This window comes from Malaya genurostris, chromosome 2, assembly GCF_030247185.1.
Source record: "Malaya genurostris strain Urasoe2022 chromosome 2, Malgen_1.1, whole genome shotgun sequence".
Lineage (NCBI taxonomy): Eukaryota > Metazoa > Arthropoda > Insecta > Diptera > Culicidae > Malaya > Malaya genurostris.
In genome coordinates this window covers 36,884,598-36,901,067 of record NC_080571.1, presented here as the reverse complement: position 1 = coordinate 36,901,067, position 16,470 = coordinate 36,884,598, and the positions used below count along the sequence as shown (strand labels likewise).

The 16,470-nt window shown below is 36.6% G+C and overlaps 1 protein-coding gene across 1 annotated transcript in view; it reads left to right on the top strand.

Moving 5' to 3' along the window:
- Nucleotides 1-7,833: 7,833 nt before the first annotated feature.
- LOC131427836 (uncharacterized) overlaps nucleotides 7,834-16,470 on the top strand; it is a gene marked incomplete at its 5' end in the record, with an annotated part of 58,057 nt that continues 49,420 nt past the window's right edge. The window contains one exon of the mRNA XM_058591378.1: nucleotides 7,834-7,982. Within this exon, the coding sequence (XP_058447361.1) occupies nucleotides 7,834-7,982 (149 nt within the window). The remainder of the gene's footprint in view (nucleotides 7,983-16,470) is intronic.

Here is a 16,470-nt window from a genome sequence, read left to right as displayed (position 1 = left end):
CGCCTTTTCAAAATTCACCCTTTGAGAGAGTGATAAGTTTTTGATCGTGAATATCTCATGTTATATCTAATGAATCAACATAATTCTTGCTACACGCCATCGGAAATATGATCACAATTTTATAATAAAATTTTCAGTTCTGTGACATATTCTCAAATAGTTCAAAATGAAACTTTTCTGAAATGTTTGGTAAAGGGTGATTTTTTAAGAGCTTGAGAACTTTTTTAAACAATAAAACGTATAAAATTTGCAAAATCTCATCGGTTCTTTATTTTAAACGTTAGATTGGTACATGACATTTACTTTTTGAAGATAATTTCATTTAAATGTTGACCGCGGCTGCGTCTTAGGTGGTCCATTCGGAAAATCCGCTTTTTTATCGACAAATTTTGTTCAGCGATGAGGCTCATTTCTGGTTGAATGGCTACGTAAATAAGCAAAATTGCCGCATTTGGAGTGAAGAGCAACCAGAAGCCGTTCAAGAACTGCCCATGCATCCCGAAAAATGCACTGTTTGGTGTGGTTTGTACGCTGGTGGAATCATTGGACCGTATTTTTTCAAAGATGCTGTTGGACGCAACGTTACAGTGAATGGCGATCGCTATCGTTCGATGCTAACAAACTTTTTGTTGCCAAAAATGGAAGAACTGAACTTGGTTGACATGTGGTTTCAACAAGATGGCGCTACATGCCACACAGCTCGCGATTCTATGGCCATTTTGAGGGAAAACTTCGGAGAACAATTCATCTCAAGAAATGGACCGGTAAGTTGGCCACCAAGATCATGCGATTTGACGCCTTTAGACTATTTTTTGTGGGGCTACGTCAAGTCTAAAGTCTACAGAAATAAGCCAGTAACTATTCCAGCTTTGGAAGACAACATTTCCGAAGAAATTCGGGCTATTCCGGCCGAAATGCTCGAAAAAGTTGCCCAAAATTGGACTTTCCGAATGGACCACCTAAGACGCAGCCGCGGTCAACATTTAAATGAAATTATCTTCAAAAAGTAAATGTCATGTACCAATCTAACGTTTAAAATAAAGAACCGATGAGATTTTGCAAATTTTATGCGTTTTATTGTTTAAAAAAGTTCTCAAGCTCTTAAAAAATCACCCTTTATAAACGAGTATCATAGAAGATAATTCATAAGGCGCGTATCCTCGTATTTTGAAAGCTCATAGCTCAGTGATCTGCAGAAGGAATAATATAATCTTACTACCAATAGAATCGAAAATTTTTAACTTGAACGTGTATTGCAACAACATTGAAGTTTTTCAATAGTACACTATTGAAAAACCTGTTTGATTTAACCCATGAAAGCACCAGCCAATCAGAACGCGAGATGTCTGCATCTATACAAGAGCATCCATATAAAAGTTGAGTGGTTCATTTTTCTACCATTTGCTGAGCAACTGTTCCCGAAACAAGACACAGGAGAGCAACATCGAGGAAACAGAGATGAACAAATGAAAAAGATGAACGAATGTTTCCATTTGATTGGCGCATTCTACTTTCCAGGTGTATCAGAACTGGCTAAACTTAAAGCATTCCTAAATATTTCTTTATCACAGTGATGTGGTCATCCTGAAAAGGACGGGGTTTTCAACTCCTCATCGTTACGGATGGCCAACTGCAGATGGCGAGGGATGATTTTCGTTTTCTTGTTGTCACGGGCAGCATTACCGGCCAATTCCAACACTTCGGCAGCCAAGTACTCCATCACTGCCGCCAGATAGACCGATGCACCGGGACCGACACGCTCTGCGTAGTTTCCCTTTCGGAGCAGACGATGGATTTTGCCAACTGGGAATCGCAGACCAGCACGGTTCGAGCGGGACTTTGCCTTGCCCTTAACTCTTCCTGCTGTGTTTCTGCGTAAAAATTCCACAAGATGCTGTAAACAGCTCGACAGCCAATTCAGTATTACTGGCTGCTGCAATACTAACTCTCTCTTTTATATCGTCTCATTGTTTTCCGTTCTGCGAAGTGAGGTCCCTACACCGTTATCAGTAGCAGGTATAAAATGAAATGTGATGTGAGAAATAGCGTCATTTAAGTTAAAGCAGCTACTCTGAACGTACGAGACACCGTCAGCTAGATGGCACCGAAAACCGGAAAAAAGGCAGATTTGTACCGTCACTAACACATTCAATTACGAACGGCAATGCGAAAGCGAATGTGATGATGTTGAACACATCTTTATACTAGTATGGGGTCGTGTGATACAGGGTTGCCATATATACAGGTTAATCTGTATTTTATTTATTCATACATATATGTACAGATTAATCTGTATTATTATTATTATTATTATTATTATTATTATTATCATTATTATTACTATCATTATTATTATTAAAATGACTTGCATACCGAAGATCGACGATACATTTCAGACCAGGCCATTGCAATTGTTTCGTACTGAAATTTCGAGAAGAATCAGATATCTTCGAACTTCTTAACTTCAATAAAAATAAACTACAAATTTGTCGTACCTAGCCTCCTATATTGGTAAATTAAAAAGGAATTGTTTCAAGTTTGGAATATATAGTTGTAGAATAGTAGCTGTTTAATGTAACTAATCTGTACTTTAATGTAAGTGCATCACTTCAAACTCTATTAGAGAAAAACACCAAGTCATTGGATACTAATTTAAATACCAGGGTTTGTGGTATGTGAATGGTTCGATCGTATTGCGACTTAAAGCCATGTCATGTCTTGAAATTTGGCAATTTCAATCAAAAACTTCATTTGAATTATGAATTTGAAACCGAATATAAAGCGAAATAAAAATGATATCATTAATTACCTTGCAAATTAGTTTGAATGAAATCATTGCATTCTTAAAAACAAACCAAAATATATGATTATAACAGACAAAAGTGTAAGTTGAAATAATTAAATTTAAGTTAATTTATTTCAACTTGAAAGTTTCAATTCAAAGCGCTACAATTATTAACTTTAACTAGAGTTCGTTCATTTCGAACAATTTTTTTAAATTAAATTTACTACGACATCATTTGTCAAGAATTTGACAAGAACGCACTTGTAAAATATTTGTAATTTTTATCAAAATATTGATTGAATCAAACTAATCCACTGATAGAAATATATTGTTATGTTTTAGGGATTCAAGCAGCAATATTTGCTACATCAAACCTGATTTTCTTTTGTCACTATTTTAATAAAATAAATCGTTGTATGAACCAAAGATAAATAATAAAGACATGTACGTGCTTATAAATATTTTTAAAAAATGTGGTTCGTTCCCGGTACCTTCAGAAATGACCTCTCTCGCCGCTTGGTGGAGCGCGAGATTAATTGCATTGTTATCATTTCAACCAAAGTGTGCCATAAAATCACAGACTAACAGACATGACAGTATGAGTAATTTCTTATAAAAATAATTTTTCGTGATGCACTAGTTCCACCTATATTGTACTGCGCGAACTATTTACTATCTGTACACCCCTTGTGTTATGTAAATTTTTTTTTTGCTAGTTGGTTTCCCCTCGTTTGTCAACACCGATCAGCTGCTTGCAGGGATGCCTGATTTCATCAAAATATCGTCACAATAAATTATTGGATTATGTTGATAATATATTTAACTTTTTCGCGATGTTAGAAGGTAACCATTTATTTGACTCAACGTTGTTCATCTAGACTATTTTTTATTGTGTTGGTAGTTTTCACCCGAAATTAAGTGGCGGCAGATCAGAAGCAAGTAAATATTGTAACACAGCGGGATCGATTTTGAATTGCGTTGGAGGATGAGAAGTAGGCAAAATTATGTATATAGTTTTGGCAATATGTATTAAATCTGTATCCTGCATGAAATTCACATGGACGTATACAAATCAAAACATTACAGGTAATTCTGTATGAATGGCAACTCTGTTGGTAAATGAAAAAAATAAACACAGTCTAGATGACAGACAGGATGTTTTTGATAGGGTAACGTGGCGCCATCATGACACATGTGAGTACTGTCCCAAATAAAGGAATATTCAAAATGACCGTTAAAATGATTAAAGAATCTAATTTGAGTGTCCTGTCTGTTAGTCTGTGATAAAATCTCAATATATACAAATAAGCTACCGAATCAAAAGGGTACTCACGGTTTGACATTTGCATTATGGATGTATGATGGGAACTCAGCAGTGCAACCAATTTATCACCATTGGTGCCAGTTTCACGGAGGACCGTAGATGTGCGCCAAAAAAAGATCGTGACTGTCATGTCGGAAATTCGTTAGTGGTATGAACCCCAAATTTTGTTATCTTTAAAAAAAATCTCTGCGTGTTATTTCACTAGGAATATTTCAACTAGATCAACTTTACCACTGTCACACGATTTCTCTTAGTGTAAAAACCAGTTTTTTCCATGTCATTTAAATCACAAAAATGGATTTAATCGATTTGTCATTTTAAGGTTGTGAACCATCTTGCGAATTTTTTTAATTTTTAGTTTAAATTTTATAGTCAAATAGTTATTTTATCGTCGTCAAAAGTAACCCTATCGGAAGCATAGTAAATTTTGACAATTCGATGGCTGTTTTCCGACTTTGAAAAATATTTCACAAAAAATGATTCAAGATTTTCAATAAAAATTACTTATGTGTAATTTCTTTTTATACTTTCAGTAACAAAAATAGCCCAATGAAATATTTCAACACATTGTCAAACGAAATAAGTCAGCATCGAATCTCGTACATATAAGTAGGGGAGAGAAATGTCAAATTCGTACGCGCCAAAATAGCAGCACTGCGCACTCATATATCATACGTTACATGTGATGCCTCGCGATGGCGTAGCTGACCTGAAAACTGATTCTACTCTAAGGCTGTGAACCGTTTCGCGGTTTATTTTAACTTTTGGTTAAAATCTGACACTTGAGTGGGGATGCCAAGAGATATGGCACATGATATCATCGGATATCAAACATTGTAATTTTCACTGTCGGCTAGAAAAGATTGCGATGCAATAAGATAGCGAAACTCATCGATTCGAGACCACACCACCAAATATTTTCTAAATTGACCGTTATAATGACAAATTACTATTAGCAGAATAATTATTAAGTAAACTTCAATCATAATGAATTCATTTTGATAATGCGTATGTGATCTGCCATCGGTTACAACTTGCACGGATTTCTTAAGCGAGTGCTATTGATTTGACATAATGGTTTTTTGTGCTTAGTATGTTTCCTTTTCATTAATATTTTGTAATAATCGACGCCTTGGTATTCACAACCTCGTGCTTTATTCAAAACATTGTCTCTTTTAACTATAAAAATAAACTACAGGGTCCGGCACTCGAAGTGTAACCAATTAAAAAGGCCATAAATTCAGTTTGGAAAATTACTTTTACTTAATTCAAAGTACAAAATGTGTAAAAATAATACAAAATTCACAATCAATTCACTTTTGCTCGATATGACCACCTTTTGCCTTGACTTGATGACTTGAGAGAGCGAAGGAGTTGCTTCGTTTGGACGAATGTGACTTGCAGGTATTTTGGCCCACTCGCGGACAATAACTTTTTTCAGCGCCTCGAGACTGGTGTATCTTTTAGTTCGGACTTTGCTCTCCAAAATGGCCCAAAGAGAATAATCCATTGAATTCGAGAGCCATTGTGTGGACGTGATGAAGTTCGGAACGTTGTTTTTCAGCCTTTCTTGGTTCACTCGAGCTTTGTGAGACGGTGCCGAGTCCTGCTGAAACGTCCATGGTCTGCCACCGAAATGTTTGTCTGCCCACGGCTTCAAAGCAACCTCCAGAATACGATAATATGTCGCATTTACCTTGACGCCAGGCTCGATGAAAACGATTGGAGAGCGCCCATCTGCGGTTACAGCGGCCCAAACCATTATATGTTGCGGGTGCTGCCTCCTGGTGGCCAATCGATGACTCAAATTCTCGTATGAACGGTCGGTCAAGTAAACCCTATCGTTTTGAGAGTTTACGAATTGCTCAATTGGAAAAATTTTCTCGTCAGAAAATACAATCTTCGGAAATTGACCGCTTTCGGCCAAACGAAGTAACTCCTTCGCTCTCTCAAGTCATCAAGTCAAGGCAAAAGGTGGTCATATCGAGCAAAAGTGAATTGACTTTGAATTTTGTATTATTTTTACACATTTTGTACTTTGAATTAAGTAAAAGTAATTTTCCAAACTGAATTTATGGCCTTTTTAATTGGTTACACTTCGAGTGCCGGACCCTGTATTACCAAAAACCGTAAATCGTCCACTCCAAAAAGTTGATCGTCCTTGACAGATATACATTTGTACTGCAATTGACTTCAATACACTATCCGATTATTTTTTCTTGTGGCTGTAACACTAGTTAAATGCAATACAACATACAGCGAAAAGGGTTAAAACAACTATCCAATATTCTGGCAGAGATGTCAAGTGAACTTTTGGACGTCTGCGTACTAGAAATGCACCTATACGAGCTCAAAATTTAAAAGTATGACGAAAAAAACCAAACAAAAACCCTACAGTAATAGCAAAAGTCATTAAATTTGACCATTGTTTATAAAAACTTCGAAATCTAAAAAAAGTCTGCTTAATTGTAAAGTCTGCTAACAAACGAAATAGCAAATTTACATACCAATCTGCAAACCTGGCATCTGTGGCTCTGCCGCTCTTTAATTCGCTATTCTGCGACGATTCCGTTACAATCTATGTCCAGCTTAAAACCTCTATATATCTGCATATCACTTAATAGCAGTGCTAATGTTAACATACTATAATAACATTCATTTTTATCAGTGAAAGTTGTAAGGCATCTTTATCTTTTGATGTAAATTTTACATTCCGATAGTTATTTTCTATAGAGTTTGACTGATTGAAAGTGTTTTGGATTTGTTTTGAACTTAAAATAAAATTATAACAAACAGTATAACAATGTTAATACAGATAACTTAAAACTTTTTATTGTAGTATTTCCTTTGACCCAAAATTGAAAAAGAAATTACACAGAAGTTATTTGTACTAGAGATCAGGAATTGGCACCTTTTAGGTAGTTGTGGCTGATCAACCCACAACTTTAAACTTCGACTATAGATTTTTTCTTGGTGTCGGAAAATACTTATCGAACCATCAAAAATAAACATGCTCTTGAGCAGAAATATTTTTGACAAAGGATTGAAGAAATACTCGACCGTAAAATTGTAACCAAACTTCACAATTATTCGCGACAGCCTGAATCTATTTAATCTGTTTACTCTGAACAAAAATATTCTACCTTTTTTGTTCAGTGCATTCGACAAAGTAGTATGTGTGAGAGCCAAATATCTGTTCACTTGCTAAACGTCTAACGGGGTTCTTGCGTGTGTCGTCTTCGTCCTCTCTGTTATAGGCTAAATACTTGGCTATCCATCTCGTACCGAACGAATGTCGCTCGATTTCTGGATTCACGGTCTCGGGGTGTTCCACGGTTCTTTCGCCGGATTGCTATTTCGGTTCCGAAGCCCGGGCTATCGCGGTTGCAACGCAACAAACTTCTAAATCCGCTTCAACGCCAAAAGCGGAAGACTTTTTCACCAGTGAACAAAATTTACTAAAGGGGAAAACAAAAAGAAATATCTGCGAACGAGTGCTGTGGAGAGCTGCCCCAGTTTCAAGGCCTAAAGTAGGAGCATCGGTGAAAAAATTGTGCTCGAGGCCGTGTACGGGATTGTGAAGTTTTGGATGCTTCGAATCGAGTAGTGATTAATTTTGACGGAAAAAGTGTCCTTTGAAAGGTGAAGTGATAATAAGGTTGAGTTTATTTTTGTGTTCTTCTGGAAACCCACATTCTAACGGAACAGTTAACCTTCGGAATAATCCGCAACTGGGCCTTTGCAGTCCCAAAGTGTCAACTTCAAACTGGATAACTCAATTGTTAATCGATATCTTAGCGCAGCTGATGACGAGTTCGTTTGGGCGGTAGATCAGGACATTCGAGAATTCGTCCAGAAAGGCAACCAAAAAAGGTAATGTGAAATGAAGACGGGGATTGTGGGACTGTGTTGCACATTCTGGGCCACATTAGTTGAAACGTAAAGCAACATGGTACTCCCATGGAACGGAAATTATTTTTATAAAATTTGTTGTTTAAAACAACAACAAATCAATTTTAATTTTCTTATAGAACCGACAAGGAAAACTTTGACTCCTTAAGTATACGGTTCGCGGAAAATCAATTGGCGAGTGTGTCCTACCGAACAGAAAATTTGTCACACATCATATTTTTTTCGCATTTGTTTATTAATAATGAAATATCCAGATGCACATAGCAACATATATAACTTAAACACATTAGTAAAGATCAACTGATTTGCCGCATTTATTTGCGGGGCTCACATATGGAATTCCCACGTCCGGTGAAGATGATTGAATCTGCGGTTCAGCCTACGCACTGCTGCCCGATGATCAGATCATGGTTCGCGTTTTCGTTTGCGGCAAGGAAAGTAACATGAGTAAATAGACTGCGGTAAAACATGAGTAAATAGACTAGTCATAAAACTTTTGATCATAATTTATCAGTAATCTCAATATCCAACCAAAAAAACAAAGAATATCCCAGATATGAAAACAGTACCCAACCTCACTTCTTCGAATTTGGTATTTCATGTTACGATTTCTCCATAAATATCAATCAAACATACCACGGAAAGTTACTGAATCATTAATGATCGATTTTTTTACCAAATTTTCACATGTTTTTGTATGTTAGTATTCGATTCATTAGAAAAAATAATAAAAACCCTGCATTTTGTTCGAATCTTCAAGCAAAATCTGAAAATTATCACCATCGCTTAGTTCAAAGTTCGTCACTCGGGCAGCGCTGCGATCGCAAAAAAGATGGTTGGATGCTTCAATTGAACAATCTGAATTTTGGACTTGGATTTCTGGAACCAGATTTTAGCAGACTGCTAAAATTGAATTTTGAATCTGAATTCTCAATTTTGATGCTAGATTCTGAGACTGAATTCTGAAGCTGAACTCTAGAACTTAATTCGGGATTGCTGAACTAAATTCGAGATCAGGGTTCTGGCTCGACACTGAATTCTTAACCTAATAATCCTAGTAATGTACTTTGGACCTAGATTCTACAGCTGAATGTTAGGTACAGAATTCGGTAGTAGCATGTGATTAGGGCATATCGCACGATAGGCCCTTGCGAATGTTACAAAATATAATGCTCATTGCTCGGCTCTACAACCACCATTTACACAATAATCAATATAATCTCGTAGATAGAAGCCCAATCTACGAAATTGTGCGCAATATGCTTGAATTTCATGTTTAAAACTTGAGTAATGAGCATTATTTTTCGTAACTTTAAAAAGGGCATATCGCACGATATGCCCTAATCACATATTAGTACCGAATTCCGGTTCAGGTTTCAGTTTTAAAATTCGGATCCCGAACTCAGCTCCGAAATTCAAATTAATTTAGTTCAACATCTTCAGATTCTATTTCCTGATTTCAGTTTTTCTTCTAGATTGTAGAACTAAATTCTTGAACCAAATTCTAATCCTGCACTGAACTGAATTCTGAACATAGATTCTGTAGTAGTAGTAGTGTATTTTTGAACTGAATTCTGGACATACATTCGAATTATGAATCTGAATTGAAATCCTAGATTTCGGTCTGATGTTTCAGAACTGCAGGTTCAGAACTCAACTTTAGGATTCTGATACTGAATTTTGAACTCCGGACAGAAATTTTGAAATTGAACTCTGGTCTGATTCGCATCTTCAGTTCCAGAATTCAATTTCAAAATTCAGATCTAAGTCCAGAATTCATTTCGGAAATTTAGTTTGAGAGTCCAGATCTAGAATCTAAACCATGATCTCAGTTCCAGAATCCAGGCGCAGAATCAAATCCTAAAATTCGGTTTCAGCCACAGATGCAGAATTCTGGAACTCGATTCTGGCCTTGGATTCTGGACGAGGAGCTGAAGTTAAGATCATGAATTGTGGAAATAAAAAAGACAATCTGGTCTTGGATTCTTAATCTGAAATTCAGAACTGAGCTCTAGAATTCTGGTCTGAGTTAACTACGCAGGCTAGAATGAAAGAAATATCAATTTGTTATCTCATTCACTTATGAAATATTTAGACAAAATGCAACTCGAATTCGAATTATTTGTGGTTATCTCATGCTACTGAAAATTCTACCACACATTGCTGATCATATCTCCAATGACTTGGAAAGAAAATTATGTTAAATGGAACAAAAAATAAGCTCTCAAAAGGCGCTCCATAGTAAAGTGAGACGTATTTAGGCCAAAAAAGTCGAGAAAAGTAAGCGAAAATTTTCCAATTAGAATCGATCACACTGTTCATCTTCACTAAACTAATTATTTTCACTTCCGATTTGCATATTTCAACAGATAAGTAATTCTTAAAGTTCTTTAAATGACAAATTAGAGCCCTTTGAAGGGCTGGTTTTGTATAATGTTTCCCATTTTTGTTCACTTTTCGTTGTATTTTTCTCCAATACAAACGGCCAGCAGCTGGATGACGCAATCGCCTTTTGTTTGAAGTGTAACTGACACTGCGAATGAATGCTTGAACCTGTATCTGGAACTAAATTCTGAAATTTTATTCAGAAACAGAATTCTCGATACTGCAGCTGGAACTGAGCTGTGGACCTCGCGGTAACGCGGGTCCGGGTAACGCAAACACGCAAACATAAGTTTTCTTCTTTGACACTCGTTGATACCAAACATTTCAGAAAACTCTAGTTTTGAATAATTTGTGATTATGTCATACAACTGAAAATGTTATCATAAATTGATGATCATATTTCAGATGACATGTAGCGAAAATGATGTGAGATACGTTAGATATAACATGAGATATTCACGATCAAAAACTTATCACTCTCTCAGAGGGTAAATTTTGAAAAGGCGCCCCATAGTAAAGTAAGTCGTATTCACGACAAAATCATAGTAGAAGTGGAAGAAAAAGTTTTAACTCTTAGGTGGTAATGTTAATCTTAATTTATTGTGCGAAAACTAATGTTTATTTGGAATGAAGCATTATCACATATTAGGAGATGCTGCATACTCAATTAGAGAGTATTTATTAACCACGTACAAGGACTATAGTCTCATGACCAATAAGAAAATAATCTTAGTGATTCAATAATTATTATTCAATATGTCGCTCAGGCACTGTTTTATTTTGCTCAAGAAAAACGGTTCTTTTTGGACAGCAGTGTTTGAGCGAATGGCTTAAATTGCGTTTAGACTACCTGTGAAGAGGAAATAATGGTTTGGAGATAATGTGATGATCACACTCAAGCAATAATGAACTGTTGCTAACTCTGCTATATAAACAGATGCAGGTTGTTGAAGCCTAAATGAGGCCAAAACATTATTGTTAAATATACCAAACCCAGTAGTCTCTTCAATTTGTTATCCATCCATGTACAATATTTTCTCAGCTTGAACTTAACTATTGTTAACAAAATTTACTCTTTGTTGGCATTTCGTGATCAGATACCTTATGTGTCCTCCCCACGAGCATTTGGAATCAAACTTCACTCCGAGGTATTTGAAAGTCAGTCGTTGCCTCCTTTCCTATCGAGAAACGTCCCGAATATTGACTTTGCAGCATCCTTTGCGATTGGCACCAAGTTGATATTTTCCTGCAACTGAGAATTGTCTTCATCTCACGAGCCAGTAATAACAAAACACAACCTATTGAATTCATATTCATGAAGAAATCGTAAGATGAAATATCAAATTCAAATAAGTGAGGTTGAGAGCTGTTTTGAAACCTGGAAAATCGTCCAAAAATATTCTTAGTACATGGGATTTGTCAGAATAAAAACACGATCATGTAATCTCGTGATGAACAGGCTCATTCTTAAATATCACATGGATCTAAAAAGTTTGCTAATCTTTCATTTCATTCATTTGTAATGTTTTGTGATATTTTGGATGTTTAAAAGTTACTATGAGCGGCTTTTACATGATCATTAAAAGTGTCATTACTAAAAAGTAATGCAACTTTTAATGAACGTGTAAGATGAATTCTCCATACAAATATGGAATATCATTACTTTAGTAATCAATAAAATGACATTGGCTCGTGTAAGGGCCGCTATTACCCGCTTGTGAGAAATTCGGACAGCTGACAAAAGCCTGGCAATATTCCGGCAACTGTCAAAATTTTACAGGCGAAATAGGGTTATTCTTGCACCACGTGGCGTCTTGCAAGATCGCTCTTCCTTCTTTTTGATGTGGAACACATCTTTATTTTCTATATAGGGGTGCAAATCAGAAACTCAAGAAAAAATATAAGTGGTGTGGTCAGGTTTTAAACACTTACAGCTCAGTATATTTTGTATCAATTATTAATATTATTTCATTATTTGGTTGGAAATATTTCTAAGATTCGATTTGAATGTATCAAACCACGTATTTCAATTATAAATGATTGAAATTTTAATTAGTAGCGAGCAGTGTCCTAAATCTCCGGCATATCGGATTTCCCTGCCATAGACGACGGTTTTGAAGGAGTAAGCGATATATCAAAGAGAAAGCATCGCGCTGATTGGTCAGTCGAAGCAAAAGCGAAGTTGTAGGAAGCATGCGAATCTATAAATAAAAGTAAAATTATAGCTATCGTTTCAGTCCTACATGTAGCATGCTAGAGGTAGGTTGTTGCTAGACAACAAGACGAAAAAGTGCCATAAAACGATTTGAAGCTATAATTGGTATGCTCTGACTTTGTGTCATGCAAGCTCGGATGAAATTCCATGTTATGTCGTTTTCGCCTGAGAAATTTGCAACTACCCCAGGGTAAAGTTTGAGTGCTTAAGATTATTCCTAATTTATATAAGATGAACTCGATTAATAATGAGAAAAAGTTTAACGCTTCAACAGAAATCGCTGAATGGTAGAGAAACTTAACGCTATAAAAATAACTGCTTGCATACAAAACTTGCATTGCATTGTTGCCAGACACTTGCCGGAATTCTACCAATATTCCGGCAAAATCTTCTGGCGGACGCTGCCAGACGTTTTGGAGGAAATCTGCTAGGCACATGCGGGCAGCCTATCTGACAGCTCATTTACAATCGCAAATGCTAAGTCGCCATTTTGAAATGTATTCTTTTTCACCACAAAACACCTACCATCAAACATTTTTAAGAACGATTCAGACGAGCAGTTGACTTCCGAACGGGAGACTCGCCGGTAGTTTAGATTAGTTTAATGCTTTCATTATTGAAACCTTTACACGTTCCGGATGTGAAAATGTTCCATGAGGTTGAAATAGTGTGTGTTACAAACAGCTTCGTTTTCCATTCCTTGCCCGAAACAGTTACCTGATATAACGTGTGAATCGTACTTTAGCCGAATAACACTAGATCGGCGTTTCGTTAATTTTTGAGACAATATAAGATTAACTTTAAAAATTCGCAAAAAAACCGCAAAACTTTGAAAATTTGCATAAAAAACTTTTTTTTTATCCACCTAGTGGTGTAATGATGTCTTTCTCATATCAATCATACTATCATATATAATACTGTAGTATTCTTCAAAATAATTCGATTCCTAAAAGAATAACCGAAATCGGTTTGTTTGACCGTCTACTGATAAAAACTATCGATTAGAGAAGATTTGAGGTCGATTTAGAAAATTTTTTACGGTTTTTTGAACTTTTCAGTGATGGTCTAAAATTTTTAGCACACTTTACCCTATATTTCCGGATCCGTATGAAATTCAGGAATTACGTATGGGATCACAGGACCTTTCATTTGAACTTAAGTTTGTGAAAATCGGTCGCGCCATCTATGAGAAAAGTTAGAACACATATTTTCATTTTTTTTGCACATTTTACCCCATAACTCCGTAACCGGAAGTCGGATCCAAATAATATTCAGGAATTTTTTATGGGACCACAAAACCTTTCATTTGATTCTAAGTTTGTAAAAATCGGCTCAGCCGTCTCCGAGAAAAGTTAGTGCAAATAAACGTTACATGCACACATACGCACATACACACACACACACACACAGATATTTTGCGTACTCGACGAACTAAGTCGAATGGTATATGACGCTCGGCCCTCCGGGTCTCGGTTCAAAAGTCGGTTTTCGCAATGATTGCATAACTTTTCTATATGAGAAAGGCAAAAACCGCAAAACTTTGAAAATTCGCAGAAAAGAACCGCATGAAAAAATGGCATTGGAAGAGACAAGTGTAGTAAACTTTTCGTCTGCCTAACGGATCGAGTAGAAATGATAGGTTGCAATAGCAGACCAATTTGAACTGCTAATGCACCGATGAACCGAAAGCGAAACATAGAGAAGGTGAAAAAATGTATGTTTTTTTGCACAAAACAGTTGTTGGAAGAAGCACAGATAACAGATTTTCCAAAAGTCTGTAAATTTTAAATTTGCTATACATTGGAAATAGTTCACCACTGCCACCTCCTCGACTAAGGAGTGTATCGAAAATAAGCTATCCACAAATTTTTCTTTCAAATTATGAAAAAACGATATTTTATTCAAACTAAAAGTTGATCCTTTATTGTACGAGGTTTTAACTTGAGCATAATGAAAAGCGGATGAAATTTAAGTTATTCCTTCACGAATTTTCGAACTTTTGATCGAACGCTCTTCATCAAGCTCCGGACAAGTGTTGCATCGCATTTTTTGGATACTTGAGGCCATTTTTTTTAACTCCTGCATGTTCCCAGCTGCCTTACCTGTCTTGTTGAAGACACTCTCCACGATTGCCCAGTAACGTTCGATGGGTCGAAGCTGAGGGCGATTTGGTGGATTGATATTTTTCCCAACGAAATTTATACCCTTTCCGCAAGCCATTTGAGAGTGGTTTTGGCATAATGCGCCGACGCTAAATCTATACTATGCTTCTTATATAAAGACATCAATCTCTTCTGGAGACACTCAGATCGATAGATTTCTGCATTTATAGTTCCGGTAGTGTGAAAAATGCTTGACTTCAAACCACAGGAACATATTGCTTGCCATACCAGTACCTTTCGACCGAATTTCTTCATTTGAATCGACCTGTCCGCATCGCTCACATCCTCCCCAACGACGACAGTAAAGTATTGTGGACCTGGAAGGGGTTTTGAGTAATCCTTTACAAAAGTCTCATCGTCTATCAAAACGCATGCATCCGAACACTGCATAAGGCGCGAATACAATTTCCGGGCCCTTGTTGCTGCTCGATTCTTCTGTTCTACACTTTGTTTCGAGATTTTCTGTTTTTTGTTGGTCTTCAGATGATTTCGCCTCTTGATACGCTGGATCATTCCGACACTCGTTCCTGCTTTTTTGGCAAAGTCACGTATTGACATTAATTTGTTCTTCAGGATTAGAGATACCACTTTCTGGTCCAGTTTTGGGTTAGATGAACCGGGTTTTCTGCCTCTTCCTGGTAGCTCATCCTAAGAATAGTTTTCCGCAAACTTATTAATGATGATTTTAACACTGGCATGATGAATTCCAAACCGCTTCGCCAATTTTCGCATAGTAATACCCTTCTCACTTAGCCATGTGTCCAGAACCTTAATGTTCACTTCCTTTTCAATACGCGACATTTTGAAAACGCAGAATTTCAACCGCACAAACATGTAAACAAACGAAAGCTGACAGCCAAACGCACAGCATGCTGTGATCTGAGTATAAGAATACATCTCAAATCCATGCGTACAACACAAATGTATGTGGATAGCTTATTTTCGATACACTCCTTATTCGCCTCGATCTTTCAAAACGTTCCACTACGTTTCGGAACGATAACCAAGTACTTCTGCCTATTAGAATAATATTCCAATTGCAACAATTTGAACACTTCTCACACGATTTCCTTCCATATAAGTGTAAAAGTCAACCTTTTTTTTCCATGTCGTTTAAATCACACGTGAATTCAATCGGAATAAAACAAAACAAAAACTTGTGATTTCAACCAACAGTAAAACCAGAATCTACCGTAAAGTGAATGTAGCACCCAAAATAGTGTGTTATGAGGAAGCGACACCCAAAATCACCGTCGATCGCGGTGACATCTGCAATTATTCGTCACGCTGAAGGAGCAAATTTTATATACAGTTCTTATGTGAACCTGTATATCAGTTTTCTATGCAGGAAGTGATCTTTCCATTTATCGAAAATATGAGAGAAAACATAGTTTTCCAGCAAGGCAACTCGGCATCCACGAAACGGTTCTGTAGCTGATTGAGATTGGTCAGCAAGCAATCCTGATTCAAATTTAGGTGTGTGACTCAAATTTCGGTAAAACTCACACTGGTGAACAAAAACCATGGCCAACTTGTTTGTTCATTGGTTCGAACAATTATTTCCTCGTTAACTTCAACTCAGCGATCAACAGAAAACAAATCCTCGCTTATAGCGTAAACCGAATGCGTTTCGCTTGCCAGTTACATATACGGATCTAATGCAAGTAAAATTGTTTGACATAAACTT